The sequence below is a fragment of the Schistocerca americana genome, chromosome 4 (assembly GCF_021461395.2).
Source record: "Schistocerca americana isolate TAMUIC-IGC-003095 chromosome 4, iqSchAmer2.1, whole genome shotgun sequence".
Taxonomy (NCBI): Eukaryota; Metazoa; Arthropoda; class Insecta; order Orthoptera; family Acrididae; genus Schistocerca; species Schistocerca americana.
In genome coordinates, this window is record NC_060122.1 from 473,203,465 (window position 1) to 473,225,420 (window position 21,956).

General features: G+C 47.4%; 1 protein-coding gene across 1 annotated transcript in view; it reads left to right on the forward strand.

Moving 5' to 3' along the window:
• LOC124613554 (protein nervous wreck) overlaps nt 1-21,956 on the forward strand; it is a 754,174-nt gene that overhangs the window by 619,243 nt on the left and 112,975 nt on the right. Inside the window, exons 13-14 of the mRNA XM_047142268.1 lie at nt 6,139-6,245; nt 21,639-21,762. Coding sequence (XP_046998224.1) covers nt 6,139-6,245; nt 21,639-21,762 — 231 coding nt within the window. The remainder of the gene's footprint in view (nt 1-6,138; nt 6,246-21,638; nt 21,763-21,956) is intronic.

The window sequence follows — 21,956 nt, forward strand, 5'->3', positions numbered from 1 at the left end:
TGTGTTGTGATTCGTACTAGCAAACTACCTGAGCCAAAATTTGATGTATTTTGCTACATAATTACGCCAAGACTATGGCTCTAAGGTGAATGATTATGTTTCGAGGAATTGCCAAAGTTGCATAGTCATCTTCGCAACACCCCTGCGTTAAAATAATGTACTAGGCAGTGAACTGAAACATGAGCGATGACGGATAGACGGTAAAGCCGTCCTACTACGGGACGAGGGTGCAAACGATGTGGACGTGGACGTGGACGGGATTCCGACTTCACGAGACAGAGAGTGGTCGGCACACGGGACGAGCTGGTAAACGTGATTTGCGCCCTCAGCCCTCTCCAGCCGCCGTACTCGGCTTTATTTACCTACTAAACGACACAATTCCTTTACGATGCGCGTAAAATAACTCGCGTTATCTCTCTTAGCGACTGCCGAAGAGGAGCGGAGAAAAATCAAGGCAGATTCTGGACACGTCGATGGCTTGAACAGCAAATTATTGACAGGGGAACACTACATGATGCTGTACAACGGTCTGAGATACATAGCAATAGAAGTTATTTGTTAACTCAATTGCGTTTTCATCCCATTTTCGTTTTAAATTGAATGTGGTTAAGAGGTCGTGTCTAATGTCACTTTGCGCATGCGTAATGTCCATATTCTCGATGTTTCATTGACCACAAACGCTCTGAAATAACGTAACGATTTGAAGATCAAGATTCGTTTCGTAATTTCATTCGAATTGAAGAGGAGATTTTTTGGATGCTACTCAACATCACTGAAAAAGATATTTACCGGCAAAATAAAAACATGAGCCAGTTCATAAACGTAGATATAGGTGTATATATATGTTATAGAAAGTTTCGTAACAGCAAAATCGTCCACTGCGTAACTTGTGTTTACTTTCTGACAGATTGGCAGTCACGTTAAGATTTGTGGCCACTGCGAAAAGATTCCAGTCGCTAGCCTATGCAACAAGAATTGGTTCAAATGGCTCTGAGCACTATGGGACTTAACATCTATGGTCATCAGTCACCAAGAACCAAGGACTACTTAAACCTAACTAACAACCTAAGGACATCACACAACACCCAGTCATCACGAGGCAGAGAAAATCCCTGACCCCGCCAGGAATCGAACAAGAATTGCAGCAGATGGGTCATAAATAATAAATAACGTCGACTTTTGAGGTAAAACTTCTATTAAATGAATAAGGAAGATCCAGAATGTTTTAGAAAACAAAAAGCGAAAGAAAACTGGAATGAGGTAAACGCGAGCCTGTCAACCTTCTCTTCACAGGTCACAACTCACGATAGTATCAGCCACGCTACAGTCGCAACACAAGCGACGAACCTCTTAATATGACATACACTGTCTAAAGACTGTATCTACAGATGTCATTATTTGATATTTAATACGCAAATTGTACCAAACAGACGCGCTTTTGATAGGGCATCATTGTACCGTACCACTGAAATGGCAAACTTTCGCAGAGCACAAGTTATTGGGTCTGTGCATAAGTTCAAGCGTCTTTCCATAAACAGATACACATAACACAGACTTAAGTCATCAGTTATGTATTCTCCTTCACTGTTTACGACAGTCTGCCAACGCTGGGGTAACTTTTCGATTCGGCCACTGTAGAAATCTTCGACCCATGTTCGGAACGCATTTTCAGAAGAAAAGGAATTTCGTCGATGGTTGTTCATTAGAGAGCGGAAAAGGTCGAAAATCTGAAGACGCAAGGTCAGCTGAATAAGGTGGGAGCGGAATGACTTTCCAACCCAACTCCTGTGTAGTGTTTTTTGACGCTCTAGCAGAATGCGGCCGGGCGTTACCGTGGAGCAGCATCACTTCACGCGGTCTTCCTGGTCGTTGTTCCTCGATCGAGTCTGAAAGTCGTCTCAGTTGTTGACAATTGTCAGCTGTTTTGATTACACCCCTAGGGGAGCAATTCGCAGTATACCACACCATCGCTGTTCCACCACATGCATAACAATATCAATTGTATATGCGCGCAGGTCTTTGTATAGGGAATTTCTTTCTTTCTTTCTTTCTTTCTCTCTTTCTTTTTTTTTTTAACTTAGCCATTCCATTCTTTTGCTTCTGTTAGCATAAACACGCCGTTTCTCGCCGCCAATAACGTTATGGGATAGGAATGGTCAGTGTTGCACATATGGCCACCAGGCTGAATTTTGTGATTCTGGCTTAGACCATGCAGTACCCACACACCAGACACTAGGCGCTTCCTCGTTGCATGAAAATGTCGCAGTGCTCGAGAACGCTGACGTCGATCATTGTGTGTTAGTCTGTTTAAACGATCTTCATCAAACCCCGAAGGTCTTCCTGAACGTGGACTGTCATTAATTTCGAAAAGATCCTCCTTTAAACGAGAAAACCATTTTCTTGCCCTGCCTTCTCCAATGGCATTATCCCCATACACGACGCAAATGTTTCTGGCTGCCTCCGCTGTTGTCACCCTCTCTTAAACTAAAACAGAAGAAAAAGACAGATGTGTTCCAATTTCTCCATGTGGCAATCCATCTTCTAGTGTCCATAGCTCCATTCGTTATTTCCAAATGATAAAATATAGCAACAGTGAACTACATTGAAAAATGACAGCCGTTAAAAAAAAACAGGCATATCAACAAGCAAAACAAAGAAGCCATGAACTTATGCACGAACCTAATACAACACTAAATACATCAACTAACGTAGCCGTTACCTACCGATATATATATATATATATATATATATATATATATATATATATATATATATATATATATATATATATAGGGTGGTCCATTGATCGTGATCGGGCCAAATACCTCACGAAATAAGCGTCAATCGAAAAAAAACTACAAAAAAACAAAACTTGTCTAGCTTGAAGGGGGAAACCAGATGGCGCTATGGTTGGCCCGCTAGATGGCGCTGCCATAGGTCAAACGGATATCAACTCGGTTTTTTTTAAACAGGAACTCCCATTTTTATTACATATTCGTGGAGTACGTAAAGAAGTATGAATGTTTTGGTTGGATTTTTTTTTTTTTTTTTTTGCTTTTTGAGATATGGCGCTGTAATAGTCACAAACATATGGCTCACAATTTTAGACGAACAGTTGGTCACAGGTAGTTTTTTTAAATTACAATACAGAACGTACGTACTTTTGAACATTTTATTGCGGTTGTTCCAATATAATACCATGCTGTACTAACTTATCATTTCTGAGAATGGATGCTGTTACATCGTGATTACCTATAAATACCAAATTAATGTAATAAATACTCAAAATGATATCCGTCAACCTCAATGCATTTGGCAATACGTGTAACGACAGTACTCTCAACAGCGAATAGTTTCGCCTTCCGTAATGTTCGCACATGCATTAACAATGCGCTGACGCATGTTGTCAGGCGTTGTCGGTGGATCACGATAGCAAATACCCTTCAACTTTCCCCACAGAAAGAAATCCGGGGACGTAAAATCCGGTGAACGTGCGGGCCATGGTATGGTGCTTCGAAGACCAGTCCACCTGTCATGAAATATGCTATTCAATACCGCTTCAACCGCACGCGAGCTATGTGCCGCACATCCATCATGTTGGAAGTAAAACGCCATTCTCTCATGCAGTGAAACATCTTGTACAAACATCGGTAGAACATTACGTAGGATATCAGCATACATTGCACCATTTAGACTGACAAAGATAAAATGGGGGCCAATTATCCTTCCTCCCATAATGCCGCACCATACATTAACCCGCCAAGATCGCTGATATTCCACTTGTCGCAGCCATCGTGGATTTTCCGTTGCCCAATAGTGCATATTATGCCGGTTTACGTTACCGCTGTTGGTGAATGACGCTCCGTCGCTAAGTAGAACACGTGCAAAAAATCTGTCATCGTCCCATAATTTCTCTTGTGCCCAGAGGCAGAACTGTACACGACGTTCAAAGTCGTCGCCATGCAATTCCTGGTGCATAGAAATATGGTACGGGTGCAATCGATGATGATATAGCATTCTCAACACCGACGTTTTTGACATTCCCGATTCTCGCGCACTTTGTCTGCTACTGATGTGCGGATTATCCGCGACAGCAGCTAAAACACCTACTTTGGCATCATCATTTGTTGCAGGTCATGGTTGACGTTTCACATGTGGCTGAACACTTCTTGTTTCCTTAACTAACGTACCTATTCTGCGAACGGCTCGGACACTTGGATGATGTCGTCCAGGATACCGAGCAGCATACATAGCACACGCCCGTTGGGCATTTTGATCACAATAGCCATACATCAACACGATATCGACCTTTTCCGCAATTGGTAAATGGTCCATTTTAACACGGGTTATGTATCACGAAGCAAATACCGTCCGCACTGGCGGAATGCTAGGTGATACCACGTATTTATACGTTTGTGACTACTACAGCGCCATCTATCAGAAAGCGAAAAAAGTGGTCCAACTAAAGCATTCATATTTCTTTACGTACTACACGAATATGTAATAAAAAATGGGGGTTCGTATTTTAAAAAACGCAGTTGATGTAAGTTTGACCTATGGCAATGCCATCGGGGGGGCCAACCATAGCGCCATCTGGTTTCCCCCTTCATGGTAGACGAGTTTCGTTCTTTGTAGCTATTTCGTTTGATACTTATTTCGTAAGATATTTGGCCCGGTCACTATCAATGGACCACCCTGTATATATATTTTACCTACCGATCGAGGGACGTGAAAGGGAAGCAGTGATTGGGAAGGGAGTGAGACAGGGCTGTAGCCTCTCTCCGATGCTATTCAATCTGTATATTGAGCAAGCAGTAAAGGAAACAAAAGAAAAGTTCTGAATAGGCATTAAAATCTATGGAGAAGAAATAAATACTTTGAGGTTCGCCGATGACATTGTAATTCTGTCATAGACAGCAAAGGACTTGCAAGAGCAGTTGAACGGAATGGACAGTGTCTTGATAGGAGGGTATAAGATGAACATCAACAAAAGCAAAACGATGATAATGGAATGTAGTCGAACTAAGTCGGGTGATGCTGAGGGAATTAGATTAGGAAATGAGACACTTAAAGTAGTAAAGGAGTTTTGCTATTTGGGGAGCAAAATAACTGATGATGGTCGAAGTAGAGAGGATATAAAATGCGGACTGGCAATGTCAAGGAAAGCGTTTCTGAAGAAGAGAAATTTGTTGACATCGAGTATAGATTTAAGTGTCAGGAAGTCGTTTCTGAAAGTATTTGTATGGAGTGTAGCCATGTATGGAAGTGAAACATGGACGATAAATAGTTTAGAGAAGAAGAAAATAGAAGCTTTCGAAATGTGGTGCTACAGAAGAATGATGAAGATTAGATGGGTAGATCACATAACTAATGAGGAGGTATTGAATAGAATTGGGGAGAAGAGGAGTTTGTGGCACAACTTGACTAGAAGGGATCGGTTGGTAGGACATGTTCTGAGGTGTCAAGGGATCACCAGTTTAGTACTGGAGGGCAGCGTGGAGCGTAAAAATCGTAGAGGGAGACCAAGAGATGAATACACTAAGCATATTCAGAATGATGTAGGCTGCAGTAGGTACTGGGAGGTGAAGAAGCTTGCACAGGATAGAGTAGCATGGAGAGATGCATCAAACCAGTCTCTGGACTGAAGACCACAACAACAACAACAACACCTACGGATGTATTTTTTCTTGTAATTTTATTACATCAAATCGTAGCTACAACGACAGATTTTCGAGAGGTCCTCTATTTGCTGGCGCTTTGAAACATCTTACACTAGTACCACGCACTCTATGAGAAAAAATGCTCCAAATGCGATGTTTAATGCCATAGGATACGAGGGCTCCTACATTCTGCTTATGACGTAAAACGGTGTCGCATCTCATTGGCCACTTTCCTCTCCAGGAGTCAAAAATCTAACATGCGAGATTCTTTATTTGACGCTTCGAAGCATAGTAGAACTTGGAATTCCACGCTGTGACGTCACCAGCTCCTTGCCCATGTTCGTTTTCACGTCCCGTGATAGGACGGCTAACTGTAGCTTTTAGAATGAGGGCGAAATGCTTAAGAATTCTTTTTGTGTTGCAAAGGGAGAGAGTAACAGGTATTTATGTCTTTGTTTTGTGTGTATTTGTGTGGCAGTAAACGTGGACGAGTGGCTGCAGGAGGCTGACAGCCTGAGCGTGCAGGACATGCCCCGCTCCGCCAGCTCGCTCTCCATGCGGACGGACGGCGGCTCGGGACAAGGGGTGAGTGCTCTGCTGTCTATGGTACCCGATATTTCTGAAACTGCAGACTCTTTTTTCATTAATCACATGCACTCCGAAAAAACTGTGTTCCCGTGACCTGTTACCACAGCCGCCAGTGTTTATGTGGAAGAAATTCAGAGGCGAAACAAGGAAACGCGAATTCATACGGATGAACAAACAGTAGAAACGCAAGCGGTCGTTGTGTTGTTCGCACCGACTACAGTCGCATCACCCTGGCTGCCCGGCTGCTACCTTAAACAACGGGGCTCTATTGCTGACGTCTTTTCAGCGAAACTGATGTTATCAGGATCGTTGTAAGCACGTGGTTGCTGACTTTGCCCTTATTCGAACTCACAATCCAGCAGTCTTCTAGGCTTAGGAACACTGAGCAAAGCCTTTCAAGCAGGGCGTTCTCACTCGGGCAAAGTAGAAGAAACAGCACTCAGCACCGCCCCAATCAAACGTCGAACAGACGACAGTTGTTCATATTTCCTACACCTTTAGGTGAAAATGAGAGATCCTAACTGAACCGTGAAAATTTACTTTCAAAATCTTTTCTTAAAGAATTTACTTTATTTACTTGGGATTCATCAAGAACGTTAACGCACTATGTGAGCGTGGAAGTAGATGGAATAAATTAAATTTCAACCAATGGAAATTTTATTCATAAAAGCCTTTTCAAAAACATATTTAAAATTTATAAGCAGAAAAGCACCCTCTAAATATCAAGTTACAATTTAACAAATGTGAATTTTATTCCTAAAAGCTTTTTCAAAACTGTTTTTATAATTATAAGCAGAAAAGCACACTCGAAATATCAAGTTACAATTATGCAGATTCAGTTTTCTTTTTTTTTTTTTACAGTAATAGCCTTCGGGCTGAGAAGCTTCCACTCCCTTTCAACACGGCCGTAGTCACGACCGCTCACAACGACCTCTGAAAAACTACATTGGTGCAAATCTGCAACACACCAGATTACTCTAAACTAAAATTTTTAACAACTCACACAAACACATTAACTATGCACCCCGTAAGAGGGATGGAAATGGTACAAACACTCACACTAAGAACTTATTTTCCACCAAAAGTGTAATTTGTTTTTAAAAGGGCTTTTACGGTGGAAGAGTGGCAACTTTATAAAAATGACTATTAAAATAAAACCCATGAAATTCAGATTTACATAAAGTGTACAACATGCTCTATATTAAACATATACCGCCTCGCAAGATAATAGGCAAGATAAAAACATATTTCAGGAATTCGGCCCTTACCTTAATTCTATAAATTCGTTAACACCGAATCCGACAAACATGACAGAGGCAGCTATTAACGTATGGCAGATTGACAGGGGCGGGGTTACTAAACAACCCGAAGCACAGATTGCTCTAAACCTCCCCAATTCCACGAGGAAAAACGAACCACCCAATTCACAATAACCACCTTCCCGCGGGTGGGCAAACGGAGAAGAATGGTGGGACGACCCCAAAACAAAGCGGCTGGTGATCTCACGACGAAAACAAGTAGAACTTAACAAGTAAATGAAACAACATATCTCCAATCACTTAACTTCTAATAAACTGCGATTGCTGGCGAAGACCTGGCGCAACACGTCCAAATCGCTCTCCCGAACCGTCCGCTGCCAGCCGCTTCAACGGACGCAGGAAGGCGCGCCGACCTCCCGTCTCACGGCGTCGCAGCTCGCCCCGGCCAGCCCGATGTCGTGGTTCCGCTCCTGCTGCTCTCTTGTGAACCGGGAAGCCACTACCCCTTTCTATACGGCGCTGCACACTGGACTCACGTGGGGACCTCACATGCGCCGATGCTCAAGGCGGACAAGGCGTCTCGTGTCTCAGTGCACGACCGACCAACCGACCGATCCAACGGCCAATGACCGTTGCCCGAGCAACTCGAGCAGACTGGCAGCCCAACGCGCAGACTCAGATGCAGGACCTCAGCCCCGACCGGGCGACCACTCGCTGTGTTCTGTTACTGGCGGAGTGGCAAGACTCTTATTTTCTGGCTTAAAGTTTGATCCAAACGACAGAAATACTCGCACTCCGACGACAGACAGACACTGACTGCCCCACACTGAGCCGGCTGACCAACTGACTCAACTCGCCTCGACTGACCGACTCTGCATTACCGAGTTTTTTTTCCTTTATTGTAATTTTCAGCACCTCATACAAGGCGGGCTGGCAGCAGCTTAATACGCCGCTCTTCAGCCTTATGGGGTACAATAATATGAGATAGGTGACACAGAAAATACAAAAAATGGCGGGCAAAGAAGGTAGTTACAAAAAAACAAAAAACAAGAAGCCGTTCACGTTGGACGATAAAAACACTAACACTTGTTGACACGGCGCACAAAACACGGAGAACTGCGACGGCACATGTGAACAGTTGAGTTGTAACTGCACGAAACACAAAACGAAGCACACACACTAGACACTGACGGCGATGATCTCCGGCGCGCGAATGTTCACTATGCGTGTGCGAGTCCGGGGACCTGCCAACAGAGGAGGAGGAGGAAGGGGAGTGGGAGAGGGAGAGGGGAGAGCAGAGATGCCACGGGCAGGGGAGAAAGGGGGGGAGGGAGGAAGGGGGAGGGGAATCCCGGGGGAAGAGTGGTGGAGGGAGGGGACGGGGGAAAAGGAAAGAGAAGGGGAGGGAAGGGAAGAGAAGGGAGGGAGGGAGGGTGCCGAAAGGAAAGGACACCGGAAGTGGGTGGTGGGGCAGGGTCAAAGTTGATAGGAGGGGTAGATGGAGGGGAGGAGGACATCATCAGGGAGGGGGAGCTGGCGGAAGCCACCGTGGGAGAGAGTAAGGAGGGTGGAGAGATGGAGACCGGGCGGGACGTGGGAATACAGGCGCGGCAGCAGGCGGGGATGGGAGAGGATCGGGGATACGAGTGGGTGAGGAGGATCAAGTTTACGGGAGGTGTACAGGATCCGTATCCTTTCAAGGAAAAGGAGGAGGTGGGGGAAGGGGATGAGATCATACAGGATCCGCATGGGGGAGGGGAGACGGATGCGAAAGGCAAGGCGGAGAGCATGGCGTTCAAGGATTTGGATTTATAGAAGGTAGGGGGGGCGGAGATCCAGGCTGCATGGGCATAACAAAGGATAGGACGGATGAGGGATTTATAGGTGTGGAGGATTGTGGAGGGGTCCAGACCCCATGTGCGGCCGGAAAGGAGCTTGAGGAGACGGAGTCGGGAACGTGCCTTGGCTTGGATCGTCTGGAGATGGGGAGTCCAGGAGAGGCGACGGTCTAGGGTGACGCCAAGGTACTTAAGGGTGGGAGTGAGGGCGATAGGACAGCCATAGACAGTGAGATAGAAATCAAGGAGGCGGAAGGAAGGGGTGGTTTTGCCTACAATGATCGCCTGGGTTTTGGAGGGATTGACCTTGAGCAACCACTGGTTGCACCAAGCGGTGAACCGGTCAAGATGGGATTGGAGAAGGCGTTGGGAGCGTTGCAGGGTGGGGGCAAGGGCGAGGAACGCGGTGTCATCGGCAAACTGGAGGAGGTGGACGGGGGGCGACGGCGGCGGCATGTCCGCCGTGTACAAAAGGTACAGAAGGGGGGAGAGGACGGAGCCTTGGGGCACACCGGCGGAGGGGAAAAAGGTGTAGGAATCGGTGTTATGGATGGTGACATAGGAAGGACGGCGGGAGAGAAAGGAACCGATCAGACGGACGTAGTTAATGGGAAGGGCAAAGGTTTGGAGCTTGAAGAGGAGACCGGAATGCCAGACGCGGTCATAAGCGCGTTCGAGGTCAAGGGAGAGGAAGATTGCGGAGCGACGGGAATTAAGCTGTTCGGAAAGGAGATGAGTGAGGTGAAGGAGAAGATCGTCGGAAGAGAAGGATGGCCGAAAGCCACACTGGGTGACGGGAAGGAGGCAGTGCTGGCGGAGATGCTGGTGGATGCGGCGGGTGAGGATAGATTCCAGGACCTTGCTGAAGACCGAGGTAAGGCTGATGGGACGGTAGGAGGAGACGGCGGACGGCGGTTTGCCAGGTTTAAGGAACATGAGGATACGGGAGGTTTTCCACAGGTCGGGGTAGTAACCGGTGGACAGGACTACATTGTAGAGCCTGGCCAGGGTGGAGAGGAAAGAGACAGGAGCTTCACGAAGGTGACGGTAGGTGGCACGATCGTGACCAGAAGCGGTGTTGCGTTTGGTGCGGAGTGTATCAATGAGATCCTGTGTAGTGATAGGGGCATTGAGTTCCGTGTGTGTAATGTTGTCCAAGTACTGGAAACCAGGAGCGAGGGGAGGGACAGAGGTGTCAGTTCGATCGCGGATATCCAGGAAGAGGGAGTAATCGAACTGGGGATCGTCGGGGATGGAGAAAACATCGGAGAGGTAGGAGGCAAAGTGATTGGCCTTACTAAGGGTGTCAGGGAAGGGGTGATCATCGTGGAGAAGAGGATAGTAGGGGGAGGGTTTAGTTCCGGTAAGGCGATGGAAGGCCGACCAGAACTTGGACGAGTTGATCGGTAGGGTTGCATTTAAACGGGTGCATGTCTGTCGCCAGTCCCGGCGTTTCTTAGTCGCGAGCAAATTACGAACGTGTCGCTGGAGTTGCCGGTGGCGTCGTAGTGTGTCCGGGTCACGCGTGCGGAGGAAGGCATGGTAGAGACGACGGGATTCACGGAGGAGGAGAACGGCCTGTGGGGGTAAGGTAGGACGGTGGGGGTGGATGGCGACAGTAGGAACGTGGGCCTCCACGGCCTCAGACAAGGTCTGCTGGAGAAAGGAGGCGGCATGGGTGACATCGTCAGGGTGGTGGTAGGTGAGAGGGTGGCTATCGACCTGGGTGGAAAGGGTATCCCGGTAGGCATTCCAGTCGGCTCGGGAATAGTCGTGGACATACTTAGGGGGAGGAGCAGTACGAGGGTCAGGTCGAGGGCGACGACCGTCTGAAATGGTGAGGAGGACAGGGAGATGGTCGCTACCAATAGGCTTCAGGACATCCACCGTTATGCAGCCAAGGAGGTTGGGGGAGGATAGGACAACATCAGGAGTGGAGTTGGATTCGGGACGGGTGTGCTGGGGGATGGGAATGAGGTCGCCTTGAAGGGAGGAGAGGAACCGATGCCACCGCCGTAACTGGGCGGCGGAACGACTATGGATGTTGAGGTCGGCGGCGATCACGTAGGAGGAGAAGGTACGGTCAATGTGGGAGAGGAAGTCGAAGGGAAGAGGAGCGTTGGGGCGAACATAGATGGTGGCGCAGGTAATGGTAAGGCCGGGGAAGAAGACACTAAGGATCAGGTGTTCGGTGGGTTCGGGAAGGAGAGGCTGGAGCCGAACGGGGATCTGGCAGTGGTGCCCAATGGCAACTCCGCCACGCGCAATCGGGAGGGGATTATCGGAGCGGTGGAGGAGGTAGGGCGAAGTGTGGACTGTGTGGTGGGGTTGCAGGAAGGTTTCATTGAGGAGGAAGGCATCCACGCGGTGGGTGGCAAGGGTGTGCAGGAAGAGGTTTTTGTTGGCGGGAAGGGAGCGTATGTTGTTGAAAAGGATACGTTGCTGTCGCGCCATGACTGGGATTTAAACGAGGGTGTCAAGATGGGAGAAGGTGAAATGGGCCTGGTTGTTGGAGTAGGTGGCGTACATCTTGAGTTGGAAGATGGAACGGGCAGCAAGGGAGATCTGCTGGAGGGTGTGAGGGCGCTGAAAGGGATGGACATTCTGGAGGACGATGGTAAGGAACCTGATGACGTCCTCAGCGGTGGGGGGGGGGGGGGGACGAAGGGAATTGCCAGGAGGGGTGGGGGCGTCCAGGGGATGGACAGGGACGGTGAGTTCAGGAGTGGTTGGAGGGGGTCGGGCTTTACACTTTTGGGAGTAGGTGGGATGGGGGAGATTGCAGGTATTGCAGGAAGGAGGGGATTGGAGGTTAGGGCACTGCCGGAGGAAGTGCGCTTGCCGACAATGCGGGCAGGTGGGGGCCTCGCGGCACTCAGCTGTGGGGTGCGCGTTATAGCGCAGACACCTCTGGCAGCGCAGGGATTGAGTAGGGGAACAGGAGGGGTCGACCTTGTACCGCTGGTTAAAAAGGAGGGCACCCTCCTTCAGGAGACGGTCAATGGAGGGAGCGTGCTCAGAAAAAACCCGCATAAGGCGGGTGGGGCCGGCAGCGTTATGTATGCGGCGGACCGCACGCACCTCCAAATGGGGATGCGCCTTGAGCTCCGCCAACACCTCCTCCTCCGTGATCACTGGACTAAGCCGAGTGATCACGGCGGTGAGAGTGGGCGGGCGACGTGGAGGTTGGGGTTGGCGGGAGGGAGGTGGTGAAGGAGCAGGAGTGAGAGAGGCATGAGGGCCAAAGCGGGTGACAGGGATGCGGGAAAGGAGGTATGTGTGGAGGGTGGGGCTGGGGGAGGAGATGAGGACCGAATCACGGCGAGGAGTGAGGAGGGAGATGGGGGCACCAGGACAATGCTGGCGAAGGAAGAGGGTGAGGTTCTGGGCTTCAACGAGAGAGGGATAAGGACGGGAGAGGAGGTAGCGGTAGGAGGAGGGGGTAGAGGAGGAGGATGAGGGGGCAGGGACAGGCGGGGAGACATCCATGGCATCATGGGTGGGGGAAGGAGGACGAGGCGAAGCCTTTTTGGAAGCAGAGGGAGCAGGGGTGCCACTGGGGCGCTTGACGGCGGTGGAGGAGGTGTGGGGGATGGGAACAACGGGAATGTGGCGGGGAGGGGCAGGTCCCGGGGCCGGAGTCGGCGCCGGAGATGGTGACGGTGACGGCGAAGGCGAAGGCGACGGCGACGATGACGATGACGGTGGCAGTGGCGGCGGTGATGGTGAAGGTGACGGGGAGAGCTGGGCGTGGACAGTGGCCCGACGGGCCACCACCCGAGCCGGAGCTGCAGTGACAGGCAGGGGAAGTGGGGGGAAAGGATCAGAACGAGAGGAGCGAGAGGAAGAAGCGGGAGAGGGGGCGACAAAGATAGAGGGTGAAGGGAGAGTGAGGAGAGGTGGGATGGAAGAAGGGGGGTGGGACTGGGCACACCAAGTTATAGTGGTGGAGGCGGCGGAAGGGGAAGTATAAACTACGGCGGTGGTGGTAGTAGTGACGGTGGTGGTGGGGGCGGACATGACGGTAGAGAGAAGCAATAACGAACAGAACGAAGAGGAAAGGACAGAAACTGGGGACAGACAAAGACGAAGACGGATGAAGACGAAGACGGCCGTAGACCAGGGTCAGGACGGCGTCGATGGCGGCGACCAGGCGGCACCGGATGGCGGCGGCGGCGGGCACCGGATGGCGGCGGCGGCGGCGGCGGGCACCGGCTGGCGGCGGCGGCGGCGGCGAGCCTCGGCAGGCGGCGACGGCGGCGGCGGCGGCGATCAGCAGGCGGCGGCGGCGGCGGCGGCGGCGGCGGCGGCGAGCACTGGCAGGCAGTATGGACGGCAAGCAGACGACACGGCAGGGAAACTGTGGGGATCTTCCACGTCGAAGGTGCACCCTGAGAGTAGCCCAGGCAGTGAAACTCTTCGATGAAGAAGAGAGGGAATCCAACCCTCGAATGCGCATTACCGAGCTCATAGCGCCCCTTAAATGCACGTGAACAGGCAACCTTTCCGCTTTCCCACCAGAGGGAGACCCCAAAGCTGCGCTTACCACAGCGGCGCCACCGCCAGAAACGGAGGGCGACTGCTTCACACAACGCGTTGCGGCGCGCTCTTCAAAACAGAAAATTTTTTACCACGGCTCACTGACTTGTAAAATCTCTTTTTTTTTATTTTTCTTATGTTTACCGAAAGTCTAACGGTCAGTTCCCAACCAGAGACGTAAAACTTCGGTCCGCAGTTAGCTCTGGCAGTACTACACCTCTCCCGGGACTTGGATTTTTTTGTGCAGTTCCCCTGCTCCACCCACGCACTTTCTGTATAGGTGATTATGCCCAAAGACAAAAAATACATAACAACTAAACTTCAGTTCTGATTCTTTGAGATTTCCCTTTCTCTGAACATTTCCTCATTTATGAAACGTCATTGTAGATGAACAACAGTTGTTTATTTTTATGCTCAGTGCTACCGGTTTCTATCAGTATACCATTATCGAGATGAAGCAAAGCGTAACCAGCTTTTCAATACACCTGAAGTGAACAACTTCGATGAAGATAGAAAAACATAGCTTCTGTTACAAAAAATAATCTCCAAAAGACGCAGATACGAGGGAGACGTCAATACATGTGTCCTTACCACAGGACACACATAGCCACCTCAGTTTTCAGCGTTAACCTCATAGCAAATGGGTGGTGACCACTCGCAATGCCCAAATGTAATGTACATCCCAGCCACAACAATGTGAGACTTCATGGTGAGCATAAACTAATATTATTATTATTATTATTATTATTATTTTCATATGAATGAGCCTATCTAAGATTGGAAAAAGTGCATTGCTTGCTAGTAGAATTGTAACACCATGAAGGCAGCACATTCAATTGCCAACAAGTGTACTACACACATACAAATCATTATCATTTTACCACAAACACACGAAGTGGGTAGGAGTAAAGTCATCAACACTTTGTACGTAAGGAAAAATTACTAGGTGGATTCTCATTCATAAAGCAGTTTTGAATGTTGTTTCCTTGTCTTGTGCCAATATGGAATGGATGGGTTCAGGAGAGTCGTAATTAACGCCGTGTTAAATCTCAACGGCGCAACATAATTAGTGCCCGAGAGGACTGACATGTTCGGTCAGACTTGTAGAATCGTTCAGCCATGAAACATACCTTCTGTGTCATTAGTTAATTTAAGCATCCTATCTAAATTTCCGTGGCTGATTGCAACTTTAGGACAGAATTATAACCAGAGGTTCAGTTATGGGATCCATTTCATTTAACATGCATATAAGATACTTTATTCATTTTAAAAAAAATATCGCTCCAAAATTAAAACACCAGTATGGTCTTCAAATAGAAAATTGTTACTTACAAAATATTAGCCAGGAACTTCTTAACATCACTGCAACAGTACGATTCACAGGTACTGGTCAATATCTCTAAGAACGGATTTCTTGCCAAAACTCTCATAATTTCTCAACTATTTTAAAACAATTTCCTCAAATGTTGCAGTAGTGTGCCTACGCAAGCTTCAAATCAAGAAGCACAAAACATTGCACAAAATTACAAGACAACATTAGCTAAAGTCCGTTCACTTCTGTTAATAAAATACAAAAATCATTCAGTACAATAATAACAAATTTTACAAAAAACGACAGACTGGATGGAAAGCAATTTGATCTGTCGAAATCACAACACTCTTTACGTCATACATTCCACATATGCCGAAAATCTCTTAACGATCGGCGTGATTACCGACGTCCGCTTTCACTACAACATAAACCAGCTACACAGTATACCTCTCAAAACAATGCAGTTAGTTTTCTGGAACATCTATACTTTAGGCACACGATAATGGCATAACATACATAAGCAAGAGACTGAGTGAGAGGAAAGTGACAGCAATAATCTTTAAGGTGAGGCGCAATAGTTCAGATAAATTGTTATAAGCACCAGAGAGATATGCAAAACTTCTATTCCCGTCTCAAAATATATACAGCGAAACAACAACCTTAACACAAGCCTTACAGTTACTTGAAAAGCCGCGACAGTACAAATCATAGACTACAATTTTAATTGGTGCCTTAAAGATTTTTAAAAAAAATCAGTAATATTGAACAAGACAAGCACCACAATATTCTTAAAAACAGCTGAGACGAACAACCGTAATCCTTGTGTATCATGAAGAAAACATAAATAATTGTTAAGCTATTCTGATTACAGTTGCAACGGCTGCATTAGCCTTTAGATGCATGAAGGCAAACGTACACAGTAAATAGTGATACGTGGTCACAACTTGCCTCCCAGCCGGGTCCCATCATCAATACATCATCCAGTTCAAAGGTGAACCGATAAGCATCGCACGAGAGCGCCCACTCGCCGATCCCCCAGCGGATCGCTGCTTGAATATGGATTTTCTAGCTTCTGGACACACATGTACAGGTACACTCCGTCGTACGCCGTAATACGTGTCTGGAAAGACTTGCTCCCGTCCGGGAAGCACCCGAGTATCACTCTAACACCAGCAAACATTAATCAGAACCCCCTTACCACTACGCAGCTGAACACAGTATTGTTCGACGATGCAGAAACCATTCCCCAAGAGTCCGCAGTCTGCTCTCGGCACCATTTTCAATTAAGCGACTCGTAAACATAATACTGCAGCTTCGGTCGGAACGTCCACCTTCCTTCGCTGCCTGCTCTTCAAATAATGTGTCGAAGAGGTCATCTTGGCCCGGAGATATCTCTGACACGACTGGGGTAGGCAGCAATAGCACCAACCAATGGCACACTTCAGTCAAGAAATGGGTTTGTTTAAAGTAAAATAAGTGTCACTACGGACAGTACGACGATGCCTATAATGCCAACGAACATCACTATAGCGCCCATTATTGTGGCTTCATTTCATGCACTCGCTGGTAGTAGTGCGCTCAACAACACTGGACACTATGAAGTGTTACAGAACAGATTCTGCATACTGCATCACGGTAGATGTATCGGTGTGTGGAGGTTCCAGGAGAACTAACATTTATAGAGGATCCGAGCAGAATGAACGTTTATAGATTGCATTCGTCTTCACCACGTGGACTTGGCATCTAGCGTATTGGGCTGAGGTGCTAACGGGTACACAGTCCAGTCACCTCTGGTTCACGTAGCTGGTAACTTTAACAGTCACTGTTACAATTTAAAGCCTGTGGCTGTCCCATGTCTTCGAGGTCTGTGTAACACTATCTTTCAACAAAACAACGCAATACCACATGTTGCACGAGCTGTACTGACGTACCTCTATAGAGAATGTGTTAGATTGTAGCTATACCCTGAACGTCCTTCAGATCTTTAACCTATTGAAGACATCTCGACATGGGTTGCGAAGAGACTGCTACGCCACCACACATCAGCCACTATGGCTGTCGAGCTCTGACATACAGCAGAATCAGCGTGGCATGATTCACCTGTAACTGTCACCTAAGCTCTATTCGACTCGATGTCCCGCTATCTTAGAGCAGTTCTTGTTACCTGAGATGCCACCTCTGTGTACTGCATTTCGCACCCTGCATAACCTCGAATGACCTACATATATAATCATTTTTTCTTCCTCTTGTAATGTTCCTGCTCTGTTTGTTCTCGCCTACTCAATTTACAAAGATTTTAACTGTATCTACAGTTTACTCCAAAATAACGAGTGGGTTGCAATGCAATGCAAAAGTGAAAAGTAAGTTTCACTTGTCTTCTTGTATCTATGCCCTCACCGATTGTTATAACAGCCATTCTATTAAGTGCATGGATTTTTTTCTATTTGTATACTACACGTGGAAATGGCGATTTTTAAAACTATTTTCAACGCCTTATTTCACTAATACTTCCACTTATTCTCAAGTTCTCGGACATATAACATTGCGTGCTACCACATCCTTCCATTATGCACGCTCAGCCACAGCTTCCGCCCTGCTCGCTACAATACGTATGCTTTACAACTCCTGCCGAAAATCTCAACACGATATTACGTACAGAAATAGTCAAATATAAACATTTTTCACGATAATTTAAACTCATAGAAACTGATTTTTGAAATATTTTAATTATATATTGTTACTAGGAAAAATAAATACAAAAATATTAGTAATAATTGAAACTTCGTGGCACATTAGAACTGTGTGCCGGACCGAGACTCGAACTCGAGACCTCTGCCTTTCGCGACTAGTGCTCTGCCAACTGAGCTTCAATTCCGCCAGTATCTCGTCTCCTACCTTCCAAACTTCGCAGAAGCTCTCCTGCAAATCTTGCAGAACTCGCACTCTTGGAAGAAAGGATATTGTGGAGACATGGCTTAGCCACAGCATGGAGGATGTTTCCAGAGTGAAATTTTCACCCTGCAGCGGAGTGTGCGCTGATATGAAACTTCCTGGCAGATTAAATCTGTGTGCCGTACCGAGACTCGAACTCGGGACTTTTGCCTTTAGCGGGCATTTGCTCTACCAACTGAGCTACCCAAGTACGACTCACGACCCGTCCTCACAGCTTCAATTCCAAACTTCGGAGAAGCTCTCCTGCATATCTTGCAGAACTAATAATTGTTTATGGAAGCGACAGGATCACTCGCGTGAACATCATTGATCCAAAATTGACTTCAAAATTAAATTTATGATAAGTTAAAGTGAAATCATATTGTATTGTCAGCTGGGAGAGCCAAAGAGATAAGGTCAACCGCCTAGTCGGAAAAGGTTTTCTTGTGTGTACAGAGTGGCGTTATGTTTTACGATGATGGCGAGAGAAGAGAAAGGATGAAACCCAGTGATGCCACATAACCTACTCCCAACAAATAGCACCAAGTGCACCGACAGCCATAACATCCTCATCCGACGGACGAATCACGATTAAAACAGTACCGTGCTCTCACTTCATGATACACTGCGGAGAGGTTTAGAATTTAATCTGCTACATTGACGCATAGTCTTGTGATAAGAAGCTTTACGCCCCTATCTCTCATCCGTAAGCCCACCAGATACTGACATATTGACAGGAAAATTTCATCCACCACCTGGATTCGAACCAGCTTACCTGCTAGCCGAGCGCCACCGCACAGACTTGCGTTATCTACCTCGGCCACAGAGCTGGGCAAATTTATGATTTTCCGAAATTTTATCTACAAGGAAACGATAAACTGAACTTATCGATACCACTCCGCGACGTGGAAGCAAAAAACCGATACCAGACGAAATGAACTTCTGCAACTTAAAGACAGTTTAAGACAAACAACAACACACAGCGAAGGGTTATACAAATTGGTTACAAACTGATATTCATACAGGTGTCGGCGGAAAATACAAAATTGCAAATTCTGACGGCCGATGGATCAATGTGTGACGCTGCAGCGTAATGTCACCGCGCAGCTGGCAAGGATAGTAAACAGTGGACATGTTGATACCAGGCCATAAAGTCTTTGCGAATGTCATTGCTTATAGTCAGTTGGACAAGACACCTGCATAAACACTCTACGGAGATGTCAGCATCTGAGAGAGGACGTGTAGTTGGCTCAAAGAAAGGGGTTAGAGTAATCAACGAATCGCTCGACATTTGAATATGGGGGATGCCACTATTCGACGATGTTGGTAGGAATTGGTCAACCATGGACAGACGCAACGTCAAGAAGAGAGTGGTCGACTTAGAGAGACAGAACGTGAGGACTGAACAGTCGTCAGAGAGGCACTCGGAACCCCAGATTCATTATTATCAGATGTGCATCTGATGTTTCAATGACTACAAGGACCAAATTACAGGCGCCTCACGGTAAGAGGTCTGGGCTCACAGGGTGACCTCTATAGACCAACAAGTTCTTTTGCAGTGGTGTCGGGCTCATTCGGTCTGGAACCTCACTGATTAGAGTAGACCTGTCTTCAGTGAAACTGTCTTCAGTGACGAGTGTCCCCTGGAACTGAGGCCCTACGACCAGCAATGACGTGTCAGCAGACGCCCCTGGCAGTGGTAGAACTGCAACCTGACTGTCGCCCAACATATGGCCCGACGAACAGGAGTTACGGTCAGGGGTGTCATTCTATTTCACAGCAGGATCCCCTTTGGTTGTCATCCAGCGCACCCTTAGAGCACAGCGAAACGTCGACGATATACTACGCCCCACCTTGTTGCCCTTTGTGGCAAGACATTCTGTGCAAGACAGCGTCCGCCCATATACGGCGAGATTTCTACTGCTTGACTTCGTGCTTGTCAAACCCTACCTTGACCAGCAAGATCGCCGGGTCTCTCCCCAACTGAAGCATTATGGTCAGGGCCCTCCAACCAGCTAGGGATTTTGACGATCCAACATGCCAATTGGACAAAATTTCGCACGATATCCTTGTCCAATCCCAAAGAAAGCAGGCGTTGACAGATTGACAGTAAAATTAGCGAACTATCAATTTAATAAGTCACAGCTGCAAAATTCTAACGCGAATTCTTTACAGACGAATGGAAAATCTGGTAGAAGCGGACCTCCGGTTGATCAGTTTGGATTCCGTAGAAATATGGGAACACGTGAGGCAATATTGACCCTACGACTTATCTTAGAAGCTAGACTAAGAAAAGGCAAATCTTCGTTTCTAGCATTTGTAGACTTGGAGAAAGCTTTTGACAATGTTGGCTGGAATACTCTCTTTCAAATTCTGAAGGTGGCATGGGTAAAATACAGGGAGCGAATGGCCATTTACAATTTGTACAGAAACCAGATGGCAGTTATAAGAGTCGAGGGGCATGAAAGGGAAGGGAGTGAGACAGGGTGTAGCCTATCCCCAATGTTATTCAATCTGTATATTGAGGAAGCAGTGAAGGAAGCAAAAGAAAAGTTCGGAGGAGGTATTAAAATCCATGGAGAAGAAATAGAAACTTTGAGGTTCGCCGATGACTTTGTAATTCTGTCAGAGACAGCAAAGGACTTGCAAGAGCAGTTGAACGAAATGGACAGTGTCTTGAAAGGAGGGTATAAGATGAACATCAACAAAAGCAAAACGAGGATAATGGAATGTAGTCGAATTAAGTCGGGTGATGCTGCGGGAATTAGATAAGGAAATGAGACACTTAAAGTAGTAAAGGAGTTTTGCTATTTGGGGAGCAAAATAACTGATGATTGTCGAAGTAGAGAGGATATAAAATGTAGACTGGCAATGGCAAGGAAAGCGTTTCTGAAAAAGAGAAATTTGCTAACATCGAGTTTAGATTTAAGTGTCAGGAAGTCGTTCCTGAAAGTATTCGTATGGAGTGTAGCCATGTATGGAAGTGAAACATGGACGAAAAACAGTTTGGGCAAGAAGAGAATAGAAGCTTTCGAAATGTGATGCTACAGAAGAATGCTGAAGATTAGATGGGTAGATCACGTAACTAATGAGGAGGTACTGAATAGGATTGGGGAGAAGAGGAGTTTGTGGCACAACTTGACTAGAAGAAGGGATCGGTTGGTAGGATACGTTATGAGGCATCAAGGGATCACCAATCTAGTATTGGACGGCAGCGTGGAGGGTAAAAATCGTAGAGGGAGACCAAGAGATGAATACACTAAGCAGATTCAGAACGCAGGACTGAAGACCACAACAACAACATCCTTGAGGAGGACTTCCAACAACTCTATCAATCAGTGCTAAGCCGAATAACTACTCGCATAAGAGCAAAAAATTGTGATCACTTGTTTGTCTGTACATGTACGTCACATCTACCGATTTCCGTCCCATGCCGTTCCCTGTAAACGTTGCTTTTGCTTCCCGTACACGGTGTGGATGGTGCTTGACAAGTGTCTACTGTGTCTGGCAGGAGGCGGCGGGCTCGGACTCGCTGTACGACAGCGACGTGGACGCCAGCGGCTCCGAGGTGACGGCGGTGGAGCGCGGGGGCCGCGACGAGGAGGCGGAGCGCCAGGAGGCCGCCGAGGTGGACGGTGAGTGGGGTGGGTTCCCTCAGCGGCGCGCTCTTCCTCCTCCTCTTCTGCTGTCCGCCTCTGCCTCAAGCTCTGTTGTCTGTGCCGGCCGCCGCTACTAGAGCACCAAAGCATGCGCGCTCTGCATGGCTTTCTAACATTCTGCGTGGTGTCTGTTTGTTCTAAGTCGTGTCTCCCATCCACTTTCGCGCAAC